General features: G+C 47.4%; 1 protein-coding gene across 6 annotated transcripts in view; it reads left to right on the top strand.

Annotated features, from left to right (window-relative positions):
- LOC115140087 (smoothelin-like) overlaps positions 1–14079 on the top strand; it is an 80164-nt gene that overhangs the window by 49021 nt on the left and 17064 nt on the right. For 5 of the 6 annotated variants that reach the window (XM_029678159.2, XM_029678163.2, XM_029678161.2 and 2 more), the window contains 4 exons: positions 3233–4335; positions 5138–5183; positions 6727–7359; positions 9135–9208. In XM_029678159.2, the coding sequence (XP_029534019.2) occupies positions 3233–4335; positions 5138–5183; positions 6727–7359; positions 9135–9208 (1856 nt within the window). The remainder of the gene's footprint in view (positions 1–3232; positions 4336–5137; positions 5184–6726; positions 7360–9134; positions 9209–14079) is intronic. The other variant, XM_029678160.2, reaches the window with a different exon arrangement.

A 14079-nucleotide genomic window follows, 5' to 3' on the forward strand; every position in this document is an offset into this window, starting at 1 on the left:
ACAGATACATACAGTTAATTGTCTTCCTGCTCTGTTCTATATATGGCATGCTTATATGATCATGTTTGCCTTAACTTAAGGGTCAAGTTTGGATAGGCACTTATACACAACATTGATTCAAATATTGCTTGTACCTCCACACTTATGCACCTAGATGTAATTTCCTCTGGCATGCTAGTGAAAATAACCAGCCAATAGAGCCATTCTGCTGTAGAGGGCGGCAGTGGAGCTGAGGCTGTCTCATTGGTTTACACTGTTTTTAGCTCCTCCATCTTTATTTTCAGGTTAGAGGCACCACAGTCATGGGACTCTGACTTTGGGCGTGTAGTGATTTTCATTAACCTCTGTTAGAAAACCTAAATGTAAAACACAGTGAATGCTTTACTATAGGTGTACTATCTTTAGCAAAGACATTACGACTTGTAAACACACACTCCCACTCACAGAAAAACCAAATGCAAAAGTGAATGAGAGAAGACCGGTAAAGGGCTATGAGAGAGCATGTAGTACAATAGAGAATGTGTTTATAGCCAGACTGATTTGAATGCCTCTAAAGTGAGCAAGTGTTTGTTGAACCAATATACTCCATCTCTACTGCGTTATTTTTACTCTAAGGCTAAAGCTAAGTATTTTTCTGATCAAGGAACCTACCCCAATGTTGACCTGAACCTGGCCAGTCCCTGGCTGGGTCCTTTGACCGTAATTACCTTATGTGGTCTGGTTTACCCTTAGCCCACAACACCCCGCTCATCAGCCAGTGTCTAGTAGTAGTGGGGTTATGAGACGCAACAGGAACATCACCCGTTCAAAGGGGAACCCACACCCAGTAGTAATACATCTGCTATTTTAAGCACATACCAGAACAGAACCCTTTCTTGACATGGCCCCCACCATGCAATTTGGTCCAGGGTGGAGGCAGGGCCAGAGGCAGACAGGAGCAGACCTCCACAGAGCAGAGGGATTGTGGGTAGGAGCTGTTTGAAATGGATGTGATACAGACACAGGAAGTTAGTGGCTGGGAACGGATAGGGTGGGGTGGGGTCATTTTTAACAGAGAGAACGAGAACGTTGTTTAGAGAGAGGACTAAACTTAGAAGATTATGGGGGTACTGTGGCCCACTGGCTGTTACACACACACACACACGCTACCTCTCTCTTCTCACATACACACACTTAAATATACAGCACAGTCTTGCACACATATATACACTCACACTCCATAGTTTGGTGAAAAGCAATCTTGTGCCCAGTTCAGAATTTAATTGAATGCTGCATAAATTAATAATCTTGAATTTGAATTTAAGTAGTAAATAGGATACAGAATTTCAATTATAATTTGAATGAAATAATATAGAATTAAATTAAATTAAAATGCCTCTTCTATTCTGTTTGTTGTAGTCTATTCAAATATACATCTTGTACCTAAAACATGTCATGTCATTATATACATGCATATAAAATATTAATTAACAATAGATTTCCAGAACTAACATAAAATGAACAATCAAGGAAAGTCTAAGTTATTATTTCATGAATCACTGAATTCAATTCCATATCCTGTGGGGTGTGGCCAATTTAATTAGAATTTGGTGAATTGGAGTCAATTCTGAATTGAGCACAACCCTGGTGACAAGGCTGTAATTTAGGAAATGACCCGTTTGTAAGTGGCTCAGTGGAAGGGCCTCCCGAGTGGTGCAGCGGTCTAAGGCACTGCATATCAGTGCCAGAAGCGTCACTACAGACCCTGGTTTGATCCCGGGCTCCAGCACAACCGGCCGTGATCGGGAGTCCCATAGGGCGGCGCACAATTGGCCCAGCGTTGTCTGGCTTAGGGGAGTGTTTGGCCGGGATAGGCCATCATTGTAAAATAATAATGTGTTCTTAACTGACTTGCATAGTTAAATACAGAAATACATTTTTTAAAATGTGATAGTCCAAGGGGAGCCAGACTCCTCGACAATGAAAATACCCCTTTTGTTATTGCTGTTTTTTGTTTGTGTGTGTTCGTTAAGAAGGGGGAGGGGGGAAGTCGGCATTATGCACTATTGTGGTTATTTAAAACCATCCTCTCATTATCCAAGAGCAGTAGGGGGTTTTCCCAGAAATCCTCACAACAGCACACAATGGACTGGACACGATGTACAAACAGCAACAACTTCAATCACTGGTTTGCAACTCCTTGGCTGTTCCTCCCTTCAACTATAGTTCTCTTTTAATTGGACTTAACTGAGGCCTTCCTTTGATGTCATGTGGTCTATTTATAGGGCCTCGTGTGAGAAAGGGGGGCCATTTTAGTTTGTGATGTTTGAAGCGAATGCGTATCATAAGCATGTTTCTTATTCAAACCCCATTATATAACCACTCCCTTCAAGTAATCAGCTAAAGCTTCTCCTGACCCCAGCTTTGGGAGGCCTTCAGAGAGTGTTGAAAAAGCTGATGAGGATGTGGCCGTCTTAGACCAGAATGGGGCTCTCCTTCACAGATTTGGTTTGAAAATGACAGACCTGGATGCTCTGTTTGGATAGGGCATACAAAGGGTACGCAGAGATGTTATCATACAATGATGTGTCTCTTGTAAGGACACTGTGATTTTCCACTCTGTGGCCTATCTTTATGCAGCTTGCCTGTGGTTCCTGTACAGCACCCAGAGTTAAAGATGCTGAGCAATGAGCATCACGAGGAGAGCTAGAGACTGGCTCTAGAAGGGGGAGGATGTGGGCACTGCAGTGTTTGGAGTGTGGTTTCCTGATGAGAGGAGGAGGAATGAAGGAGGTTGGATTCAGACCGGGGGAGGGAAGAACTTGTTCTATTCTCCATTTCACCCCACTTCCAGTTCCCCTTGCACTTCCTGCTGGTTGGTAACCATCTAGTGTTCTAATCTCTTTTACACACACAGACATCTGGTCCAGGAATTGAGTCAAGTGTGGAGGAAATGCCTACATCCCCTTGTGTCTCCTCAGTGGCGCTCACATGTCTCTCACACTGTGCTCTTGGGGGTTTGGCCTCTGCGGAAACCTTTAATTTTCATCAGCAGTTCCCAAGTTGTCCAGCAACTCCCCACGTGATCCTACATTCCATCTTGTTTATGTTAGGTTAGAGAAACTGAAAAAATGCAAGAACAGAATTGTACACAACAGAGTTGTATTTTCATGGTATGTGTTCCTCGGGCACTATACTAGATCTACTCATGGGTATGTTCCACTCACTGTATTGTGGTCTTTGTGTTTTGTAGACTCCAACTCAGGCATGGTTCTGGTTCTGGACCCCCTGGTGAGGGATGAAGTCCCGGGCCCTCTGCTGACCCGCCCACCGACCCGGGACCCTGTGACATCATCAGAGCCGGACGTGGTCCTATCCCACCGCCAGCGTTCTGACTCGACATCCTCAGAACGCAGCCTGGCCTCCAGGCCCCGTCTGGACTCTGGAGCCTCAGAGAAGAGTCTGGGTCTGGGCTCAGCGTTCCGGACCAGGGTGGACTCTGGAGCATCAGAAAAGAGCCTGGGCTCAGCCTTCAGGACCAGGTTGGACTCTGGAGCATCAGAAAAGAGCCTGGGCTCAGCCTTCCGGACCAGGGTGGACTCTGGAGCATCAGAAAAGAGCCTGGGCTCAGCCTTCCGGACCAGGGTGGACTCTGGAGCATCAGAAAAGAGCCTGGGCTCAGCCTTCAGGACCAGGGTGGACTCTGGAGCATCAGAAAAGAGCCTGGGCTCAGCCTTCAGGACCAGGGTGGACTCTGGAGCATCAGAAAAGAGCCTGGGCTCAGCCTTCAGGACCAGGGTGGACTCTGGAGCATCAGAAAAGAGCCTGGGCTCAACCTTCAGGACCAGGGTGGACTCTGGAGCATCAGAAAAGAGCCTGGGCTCAGCCTTCAGGACCAGGGTGGACTCTGGAGCATCAGACAGAAGCCAGTGTTCCGCCCACAGAGGCAGACTGGACTCTGGGGCCTCAGAGTCCCACTTCAGACAAAGACTGGACTCTGGCACATCAGACTCCAGTATGGGACCGCCAGCCCCCCTGGGCTCTGAGACCTCCGACGGCGCAGGGCTCCTGTCACGGAAACGGTTGGACTCAGGGACGTCTGACCTGAGCGTGGGAGTGTTGTCTGTGGGCCGGAGCCGAGTAGAGCTGCCAGAGGTGACCATGAGTAGCTCCTCCTCCAACACAGACTCCGAGGCTGAAAGCACCAACCACCATCCAGACCAGCCCCATCAGGACAGCACCACTACCAACCATTATCAGCCTGATGGGGCCGTCCTATTCAGGAAAGCCCCAGATTCCCACAGTGGCCTGCTCAATGGCAGTGCCAAGGAAAGAGGAGACATCCAGGAACAGAAGGTACAGTCTTGTTGAATCTCTCTGGGTAATGCTTGCTGACATGATCTGCTGTGTCTCTAGGTAGAAAGGTAGAATATATAGGTTATCACACCACTAGAGGGGGGTGTTGAGCTATGATGGCATGTCTCCCTCTCGCCCTCCCTCCCTCTCTCCCTCCCTCTCTTTTGAAGCACCAGTTCTCAGCAGCATCTTTGTAACGTCGACAGCTATAAACATATAAAATATCTCTGTACGTGTTTAAAAGCTCTGTTTGACTATGGTTACTTGGCTACACAAATAAACTCAGCACCTCAGAGCCGGCCCAAATCCTTTCTTGTGCTCAGCTGGTTCTGGTTCCCCTCAGATCTTGGTTTTCCTCACCTGCTGTCAGAGGAAGAGCCGCTGGGGCTGCCCAGCAACAGCCAAACACACAGGCAGGAGATGGCTGCTGCAGCATTCTGAGTCTCTATTGTTTGCTCAATGGCCTCATCAGAGACTTGGGTCACCATGACGCCACGTTGTTGCCCTTATGGGGAGTGTTTACCCAACGCATGCTCCAGGCTCTTTTATAGAACTCTGCAATATGGTATGCTTATCTTCCATGTGTTTACATTGCGCTATGAAGGCTCAGGCACATCTAGGCCCCATGGCCCATCGGCCAAAAAAAGATCAGCCCCAAACGCGCCTCCCTTGCGCCAAACTGTTACATAATGTTGACGATCCTCCCTGCCATCCCATGGATCTGCACTATTGCCCTGTGTTGCTTATTGCTATGTTCTAATTGAATCTTCTCTTTTCTCCCTCTCGCCCCCCCCCCTTTCAGGTCAGATATACTTTACTCACTCCTCTCAGAAAATCAAATGATGCAGGTGAGCATGTTTGCAGATACAAACCTTATCTATACACTACCATTCAAAAGTTTGGGGTCACTTAGAAATGTCCTTGTTTTTGAAAGAAAAGCACATTTTTGCCTCACAATAGTACCTGCAAAACACCAGTCTCAATGTCAACAGTGAAGAGGAGACTCTGGGATGCTGGCCTTCTAGGCAGAGTTGCAAAGAAAAAGCCATATCTCAGACTGGCCAATGAAAAGAAAAGATTGAGATGGGCAAAAGAACACAAGACACTGGATGCCTGTAATCGAACCTCCAAATGCTGATGCTCCAGATTGCTTCTTTAATCAGAACCACAGTTTTCAGCTGTGCTAACATAATTGCAAAAGGGTTTTGTAATGATCAATTAGCCTTTTTAAAATGATAAACTTGGATTAGCTAACAGAACGTGCCATTGGAACACAGGAGTGATGCTGATAATGGGCCTCTGTACGCCAATGTAGATGTTCCATAAAAAAATCTGCCGTTTCCCGCTACAATAGTCATTTACAACATTAACAATGTCTACACTGTTTTTCTGATCAATTTGATGTTATTTTAATGGACAAAAATGTGCTTTTCTTTCAAAAACAAGAACATTTCTAAGTGACCCCAAACTTTTGAACGGTAGTGTGTATTTTTTGCCTGACATTAAGTGGGAGCCAGGGTGGATTTGTCGCTCATTTCTGGTGCTCTACTGTGAAACTCCACCAGCAGTGTTGATAACAGACCTCTCACCAGAGGATCAATGAACTGAGCCCCTTAGCACTGCTGAGTTATAGCTGTTCCTCTAATATAATCAAGACGACTTTCTACCTAACTCCTATCAGTTTAATGGCTTCCATCCAGAGGAGCTTTGTAGGGCCAGCATGACCGTATAGGGCCAGTCATACAGGGGAAGGGGTGAGGGCTCACCACTAGAGGACTGGATGGCAAGATATAAGAAGGCCCTTCTTTATATTCTCCTCTCTGTGTTCCCAGACTCCTAAAAGCTTGTTATTCTCAAAAACACTAAATCGAGATTATTAAGAGGGAAGGAAATGCTTTTCTAAGTGAGTGTGGAGCCTTTCCCTATATGTGGGGAAATCAGACCATCGCTCTGCTGTACAGAAAGGAGCATGAATCCAGAAACACTCAGGCAACCTAGAACTTGAGCAAATCTGTCAGCTAATGGCCTAAGCTGACGCACTGAAGATGAGGGAGAATGAGGGCGGGCGAGGGGGATTGAAGAAAAAGAGGGGGGCTGGAAAAAGGGAGGGGGGGAGAGCGAGAGAAGGGAAATCAAGTCAAGGGATTTGCAAAGTAGTTTAGCATGAGAAGAGTGCTAGTGTCAGTAAGAGTGCTGCTTTGAGTTTGAGGACTTTTAGGCATATTGCCCTGCTGAAGACTTTGAAATGTTTCCAGTCTTTGTGTGTCAGCTGTACCAGGGGGGCTGGGTAATTAACTACTGAGTTTGTATTACTTGACTGTGTCTGGGTTCCTCTGTTCTTTGCTACTGTGTTTAAATCATTTCCACTCATGCTTTCTGTCTGTTTTGCAGTTCCTGAGAAGAAAGAGCCGGTTGTCTTGGCCCCGTTCGGCCGGGCTAACTCTGTGCGGGACCGTATGCGTAAGTTCACGGAGCCCAGTCCCAGTGTCCCGGTCCTGAAGAGGGGCTCTCAGTCTCTGAGGAACGCGACAGCCCCCAGTGCCCGAGTCCTAGGCAGAGCCACCCAGCTGAGTGAGGGGCCAGCAGCAGGGACAGCCAATCAGACAGCAGTGACCAAAGTAGTATCCATCACCACCCCTACAGACAGACCCGGGAGACCCCATGTAAGCTCTACATCCTACTCTTCATCCGCCTCCTCCTCAAAGAACCATGTCCAATGCCAGGGCACAGTTCATCCAGGGGGCGTGGCCACCAAACCTCTGCAAAGCGCTGCTCAATCCTTGAACGCTGTAGGCGGGGCAAAGCAGGCGGCTGAAAAGCTGTGGCACGCCTCGGGCTGCTCAAAGGAAGACAAGACCCCAGGGAGAGCATTTGCACAGCGGGACAGCAAGGGAGCGGCAGACCCCGACATGAAGACCTTCCTAACTATCGAGATCAAAGATGGGCGCACCACCACCACCTCTTCATCCTCTAGAGGCAACCTGGCCCCACGCATCTCCACCAACCCCATAGGTCAGAGAGCAGGTAGGAGCACTACCTAACACTCCTCCCTCCCAAACATCACTAACTACCGTCTGGGCACATTAAAGACATGATGTGCTGGGTGGTTTACTGTGGCCTTTCTTTGAGCTGTGTACTTGGTGATGAATATGCTAGATAAGACTTCTGGTTCCAGATTCTTTATCTTTACAGACCACAGATTTTGATGGATATGGATATGCGTTAAATCCCAAAAAATAAGTTATAAGATATTTGAAATGATATAAACCCCCTTGAATTTCCCCCTGAATCTTAGAATAGATCAGCAAGCATTACCAGTGAAACATAGAGGGACATTTTCCATCCCTCCAGCCCAGTGTACTGCAGCAGATCAGATGCACTGTGCCTGTGTGTGGACTGGAGGCAGACAGTGTAGATATGTATCCTGCTCTGTCCCAGCTCCACCTCTACATGCTAATATCAGCCTTCAGATCACACTGGAATCCCTGTTGCCATGGGAGACCAGAGACGCCACAGGGGCAAGGGGCAGTCAGCAGCAGGGCTGAACCCCAGGCTGAGGACAGGCCAGGGTCAGGGAGCGTGTGTGGGAGCAGGGATCTGCTGTGGATATGGAGCAGCATTGTGTCTGTGATGGACAGGCACACTGTGTGGAGGGGGGTGGGAGAGTGGTATGGGAATAGGGACACACAACAACGGGCAGTTCTAGAGTGTAGCTAGCTACCGTATGTTCGACATTACAATACGCTGTGGTCTCTCTGTGGCATCCCGCAGAGTTGGCGATGTCCACAACAGACTATGGTCTGTGTACCACTGTAAATGCCAGTCAAACACTCACACTGTACCGTTGTATCCAGGAAAGCGTTGTCAACGTAAAAGTAGAAAACAGGCATTAAAACTGCATTTCCAGGACACCTACTTGATTGTGTCTGTCAATACAGTATGTGTTTCTGTATGTGTATGTTAGTGTCTTGGTGCATCTCAGAAGCAGCCTGCTGTGGAGATCTGTCCAAAAAGCCAGTCTTGTTCTCAAGCACTTTCCAGCCACCAGGACCTCCAACCCAAACCGTTCACATAAGACCTTGCCTGTATAGGACCACTACAGCCTCTGAGTACCCCTCCCCTCCTCCCAGACACTCCGACAGCTCCACTGGGCTTCTTCAAGAGGCCGGCATTGTTGCTTTTAAGCCTAATATGCTCTAATGGCTTTGGGGTCCTATTTTGGAAGCTCCCTGCTCCCTGACAGACTGAAGATAGGGTAGGATAATGACTAGTTCTCCCAGCAGCTCTGAACAACAGTCCTGGCTGTAGCAGTACAGAACTGGCTGTGCAGTACAGAACACTGGAACGGATCAAACAAGCACTTCTGTTTTATAGCTGCGGTTAAACTGACAGATGCGGTCTTATGATGGCCTCCAGCTTACTATGTGGGTGGTGTGTTAGTGCACTGGTCACGTGAAAATGTGTGTATCCATACAGAGAGGGATAGAACATGAGTGTTTATATTAGCGGCGGCTTTGTCCATAGTGTGACTCACTGGTTAGATATGAGACCTCCCATCACCATGGCAGCTCATGTCAGTGAGTGATGGCCCCCTCAACACACTCAGGGACATGGGAACATCATCATGTCCAATATACCAAAAGAAAGGCTTAGGGGCCTTAAGCCTGTTGTAAATATTTATGGATACATACTGGTGGTGTGCTGTGACATTGTTTTTAAATTACTGTTTTTATCGAGCTTTTGACATTTCAGCTCCATATAAGTATCTTCCTGTATGTCTCCCTCTCTCTCCCTGGCAGAGTTGACCCTGGGCCTCAGAGCGACCCCCTTCAAGATGTCCTCCTCCAGCCTTACCTACGGCTCCTCTTTCAAGGTAACTGTAACCTGACCTGGCAGATAGACCGGGTGTGATGACCATAACATAACCTGTCAAACAGGAGTTCTGCATGTCATGCCTATAGCAGCTATCAATGTTGGACTGTAAGTTGAACAGTCATGGTTTCCACTTGCCTTGAAGTTTCAATTGCAGCTTAATTTTATTGAAATGAACACCAACCCAAAGGCCCCTAAAAGCAAGTGCCTCAGATGCCGATAGAGAGATTTTATAAAAGTGTACACTCCCTTTCACTCGATCACCACAGAGCTTTTTCCTTAATGGAAGGAGGGGAGAGTAGGCACCCTGAGGACACAGACTCTCACCCTCGCTGAGAGGTCAGGGAGAGAGACTCCCAAGGGCGCAGCAGTCTAGGGTACTGCATCTCAGTGCTAGAGGCGTCACTACAGACCCTGGTTTAATTCCAGGCTGTATCACTACCTGCCGGGATTGGGAGTCCCATAGGGTGTCGTCTGGGTTTGGCCGGGGTAGGCCGTCATTGTAAATAAGAATTTGTTCTTAACTGACTTGCCTAGTTAAATAAAAAATAAACGAGGGGTCACATCTGTCCTTGTATGGTATGATAAACATACAGCGAGAGTAAAGGAGAGGGAGGGATGTGCACTGGGCACTCTTCATTCTCGTTTTGTCTCATCCCTCCTGAGATTCATCTCTAGCCACTCAACTAGACAAGGACACAGATTCTTCATCTTTTCTCATACCGTAAAAAACCTGAGCCCCTCTACCATCAACCAGGGTTCAAGCACTGTGATTGGTGGAGAGTCATCAGGTTCGTTGATGATTGGTGCTGATGTCTCCAGTCAGATGGGTTAGTTGAGGTGGTGAGCAGAGGGAAGAGACCACCCAGGCTCTGCAGTGCCCTGACCTATCAGTGAGGGTGAGACTCTGTCCTCAATCTGCCTACTTTCCCTTCCTTACATGAAGGAAAAAGCTCTGTGGCAATTGAATGAAAGGCAGTGAATGGAGGGTAAGGGAGAAGTGTAGTCAAGTTTACTCACTCATTAATTGTCCTGTATTCCACCCCCCATGAAGGGTGGGGCAGTAATCTGATTAGGGGATCAGGGCACTGACTGGTTTATCAGGGCTGTGCTGGGAGGATGCTGGCTGGGCTTGGGGGGTAGTAAAGGTTTTGCACAGAAACCGTCTCTAGCAGTAAACCCTGTAGTCACACACATCCAGACAGATGCAGACAGATTGGTGGCTCTTACACACGGACAGACTGAGCCAGTCTGACCGAGGAAGAGGCAAGACGGCATACATTCATTCTGCAGAAGATGAGGTGTATACTTGACTGAGCTAAGCGTCGTCAGGACAAGTAGGTAACTACGGTGGAAAGTGAAAAATATGTCTGGTGTATTACGATTTCATTTAAACTTTTCCAAATATCAGTGGTGAATTTTGGTACCTCGTGATTGTCATGGATAGAACCACTGCACACCGGTACGTCCACTTCTATTGTTTACAGGTATTAAAACCATGTGCTGTGGTTTAGAATGTGTACTGCTGGAATCCACATGGTTTGTGAATAAGATCACAAGGCCAGTGTTCATTTTTGTGTAGACACACTGGGGACTTTTCTTTCAGCCCAAGTCACCAGCATGGTGTATCAGTTACTGTTACTTAAGCCCTAAATTGTTATTATGTTACTAATGTGATTGTAATACAGCTCTGGCAGGGTAGGGGTTAAGCCTTTGAACTTGACACATGCTAGCAAAATGTAACACACTGTACATTCTGCTTGCATTGGCATGTTGCATTAGCATATTAGCGGGTAGGTAATGCAGATGCAAACGTTGCTGAACAAGCAAGCAGAAAGAACACTGGTACTGACTTTCGAATGAGGTTTCATGTCTTCTATGATTACTGTGAGTATGGAAGAGCCACCGGTGGGCCTCCACTCTTTCCCTGGATTCTGAAAGTGAGCAGGGTCCCTGAGTTATCCTCCCTCTGGGAGCTGCCGTCAGGCTTATTCTGGTTATTAGGCAATCGTGGAAATTGCTCTGCTAATGCGATTGTGTGAGATGCTGGCAGTCGCTGTTTTCACTCTGGGTTAGCATCAAGCAGGGGAGAGTTGGGCTGCTGCACTGTAACTCTGCCCAGGGCCCAGACCCATCACCTGTCCACACAGTCTCTCGGGCCCATGGAAGTTCAAGGGTGCGTTACAACGACGTTACCAGGACGATGGATTGGCTTCCAGTGCCACCATCAACAGGAACTGACAGTGAGCCTCATTGAGTCCTCTTTCCTCTATAGGAATGTAGGGTTGTCTGATGTATACACTGATGGAACAGTCCTATTATGGATGTCCTGCAATCAGAGATTTATGACAAGAAGGTTGTTTTGGATTAGTTGGTCTTTATTGGTGTTTGGTAAATGAGGCTACAGACTGTGATCTGTGTGGGTGGTCCTCTGCGCCTCTCTGGTGGTCTGTCTTCAAACCTTATTACCATTATCACCCCTATACACAACCAGTTACTTAATGACAGCTTACTTTAGGTCAGATAAGCTTTGAGACTGGGATAATGCAGATAGGGTAGCATTGAGTCTTACAATGGGCAGAATAATACAAACGCATCAACTCTGAAGAAAGCGAGCAAGAAGCATGCGAGGGACAGGTAAATTAGTGATGGTAAGTAGAAGGACATTAAAAAGAGGAAGCATTAAGGATAGAAATGGAGGGTAAGTAAGATCGACAGATGGGTAAGTAGGGGAGACAGTGAGAGAGGGCAGAATATGGAAAGAGAAAGTACAGAAAGACAAAGGTGAAACAGAGACTGAGGCTAAGGGAAAGTGAAAAAGAGGGAGTGTTGTAAAGAGTTGCTGCCACCCACCCGCTCATCTCTGCCACCCACACGTTCAGGCTGTCTGCTGCCCCCGTGCCCTCGGTTATAAATAATGCCATCTTTCTGTCTCTGTGGCGATGATAGACAGGCAGTAAGTAGCTTTCCCGTGAGCATGGAGATCACAGCAGAGCCTTGGGTCACACTGGCAACACTGTACTGGGTTATTTGGCCACGGTCCCACAGTGAATGATTAACTGTCAGTCCTGCCCCTCAGTCAAATAGCCCACTAATCTCCCTATTGGCAGCACAGCCTGAACATACTCTCTGAAGATAGGTTACCCCCAACCAGCACACATGTGCCCCATTGTATGAACTTTGTAGAGGAAGGGGGGGGGAGATGATATTTTGGAGATGATCCTGATCTGGGGAGCCATGAATGTCAGAAGCAGTGTGTTCCTGTTTTATCCCTGGAGTTTTATGGCCATGTGATTTAAAGCTGTGCTCTAAGAGCATTTACCCCATTCTGCTGTTCTTCCCCCGGAGGGGGGCCAGGGTGTCCCAGCCAACCCAGATCCCATTCTGCTGTTCTTCCCCCGGAGGGGGGCCAGGGTGTCCCAGCCAACCCAGATCCCATTCTGCTGTTCTTCCCCCGGAGGGGGGCCAGGGTGTCCCAGCCAACCCAGCCAAGCTGCTGACTTTTAGACACTCGTAAATAACTACAGCGGGGTCAAAACGGACAAAGACATTTTCTCGTCTCTGAGACACACGGAATGAATGTCCATCTGATTCACACAGGTGTGCCTTGGGGCATAAATACAGACACTTGCAATATTAAACATATACAGAACATCCAGAGATATAGAGAACATCCACACATGAACTCGCTCTGTCTCTCGACTCTTCTCGCTCTCCCTCTCCAACACACATGCTCAAATATGCACAAAAATAAATAAATAAATAATAATAATAATTTTTACAAGCATGCACACACACACAAACCTTGTCACATTGTTCAGATGCCACTCTGTGTGTGTGCCAGACTAGGGTGATGTCCCTGACGGAGACTGACCCACTTCTCCTGGCATGCCTTGCCACAGTTTCTATGGCCGGCTCGCTGTTCCTGGAGGCTGCTCCACTCTCCATTAAATCCCAGGAAAACAACACTCTCCAGGGTCATACAGTGAATAAACCACCATGTCAAATGAATAAAACTGTTTTATTTTTTTAATGACTGAGTTACAATTCCTTGTTTTCAGTGAACAGAGTTTAATTCAGTAGCTATTTGAATGGTATCTCATTCAGTTTATTACTTTATTACTTAGTCAAGCACCATTTAGGCGTGTGTACCAGGGGTAAAGAACAGCTTTTCATGCAGCGGGCATAGTTGTGTTGCGTTAACATTGTTCACCTGATATACTGTAATTTCAGCTATTTAAAATGATTTGATTCGTGCACACCTACAGTTCTGTAATTGGTATAAGCATTCGATACACGTACACAAACAAACATATACTGGACTCACACGTTCTCATGAAGACACAGACTATTCAGCTGTCTCAAAGCATTCAACTTGACAGATAAAGCACTTGAAGCATGCACAAGTAACAGCAGCTGGTCCGATCACTGTGATATTCTATCAGCAAGTTCCAAAGCAAGCACACTGCAGAAAGCAGCTGGCCTTTTGCAAGAGCCTTCTGTACAGCCACGGTCAGCTAGAACCAGGTTTTCTATAGCCCAGTGCATTCACCACCCTCGGTCTCTCTCTCATGGCTCTGTGTGCTTCTTTGGTTCTACTTACCCTTGGTGGCCTGTCCTATGACCTGACCCATGCAGCTCAACTGACTCATGATGTCAAGCCTGAGAGGCTAGCTGAGCCCTCCCAGTCGGCCATGCCCAAAGCCCCAGTCGCCTGCCAATCAAGTTGTAAAGGACAAAGGCTCCAAATAAAAGTTGAGGGAGGGAGGGAGGGAGCGTTTCTGAATTGGTGCCACCAGTATTCCTCCTCTGGCCCCCACTAGTCCCACAGGCCCTGACTGGCTCAGTGGAATAATAGACAGGGCTAGTGAT

The sequence above is a fragment of the Oncorhynchus nerka genome, unplaced genomic scaffold (assembly GCF_034236695.1).
Source record: "Oncorhynchus nerka isolate Pitt River unplaced genomic scaffold, Oner_Uvic_2.0 unplaced_scaffold_1___fragment_2___debris, whole genome shotgun sequence".
Classification (NCBI taxonomy): Eukaryota; Metazoa; Chordata; class Actinopteri; order Salmoniformes; family Salmonidae; genus Oncorhynchus; species Oncorhynchus nerka.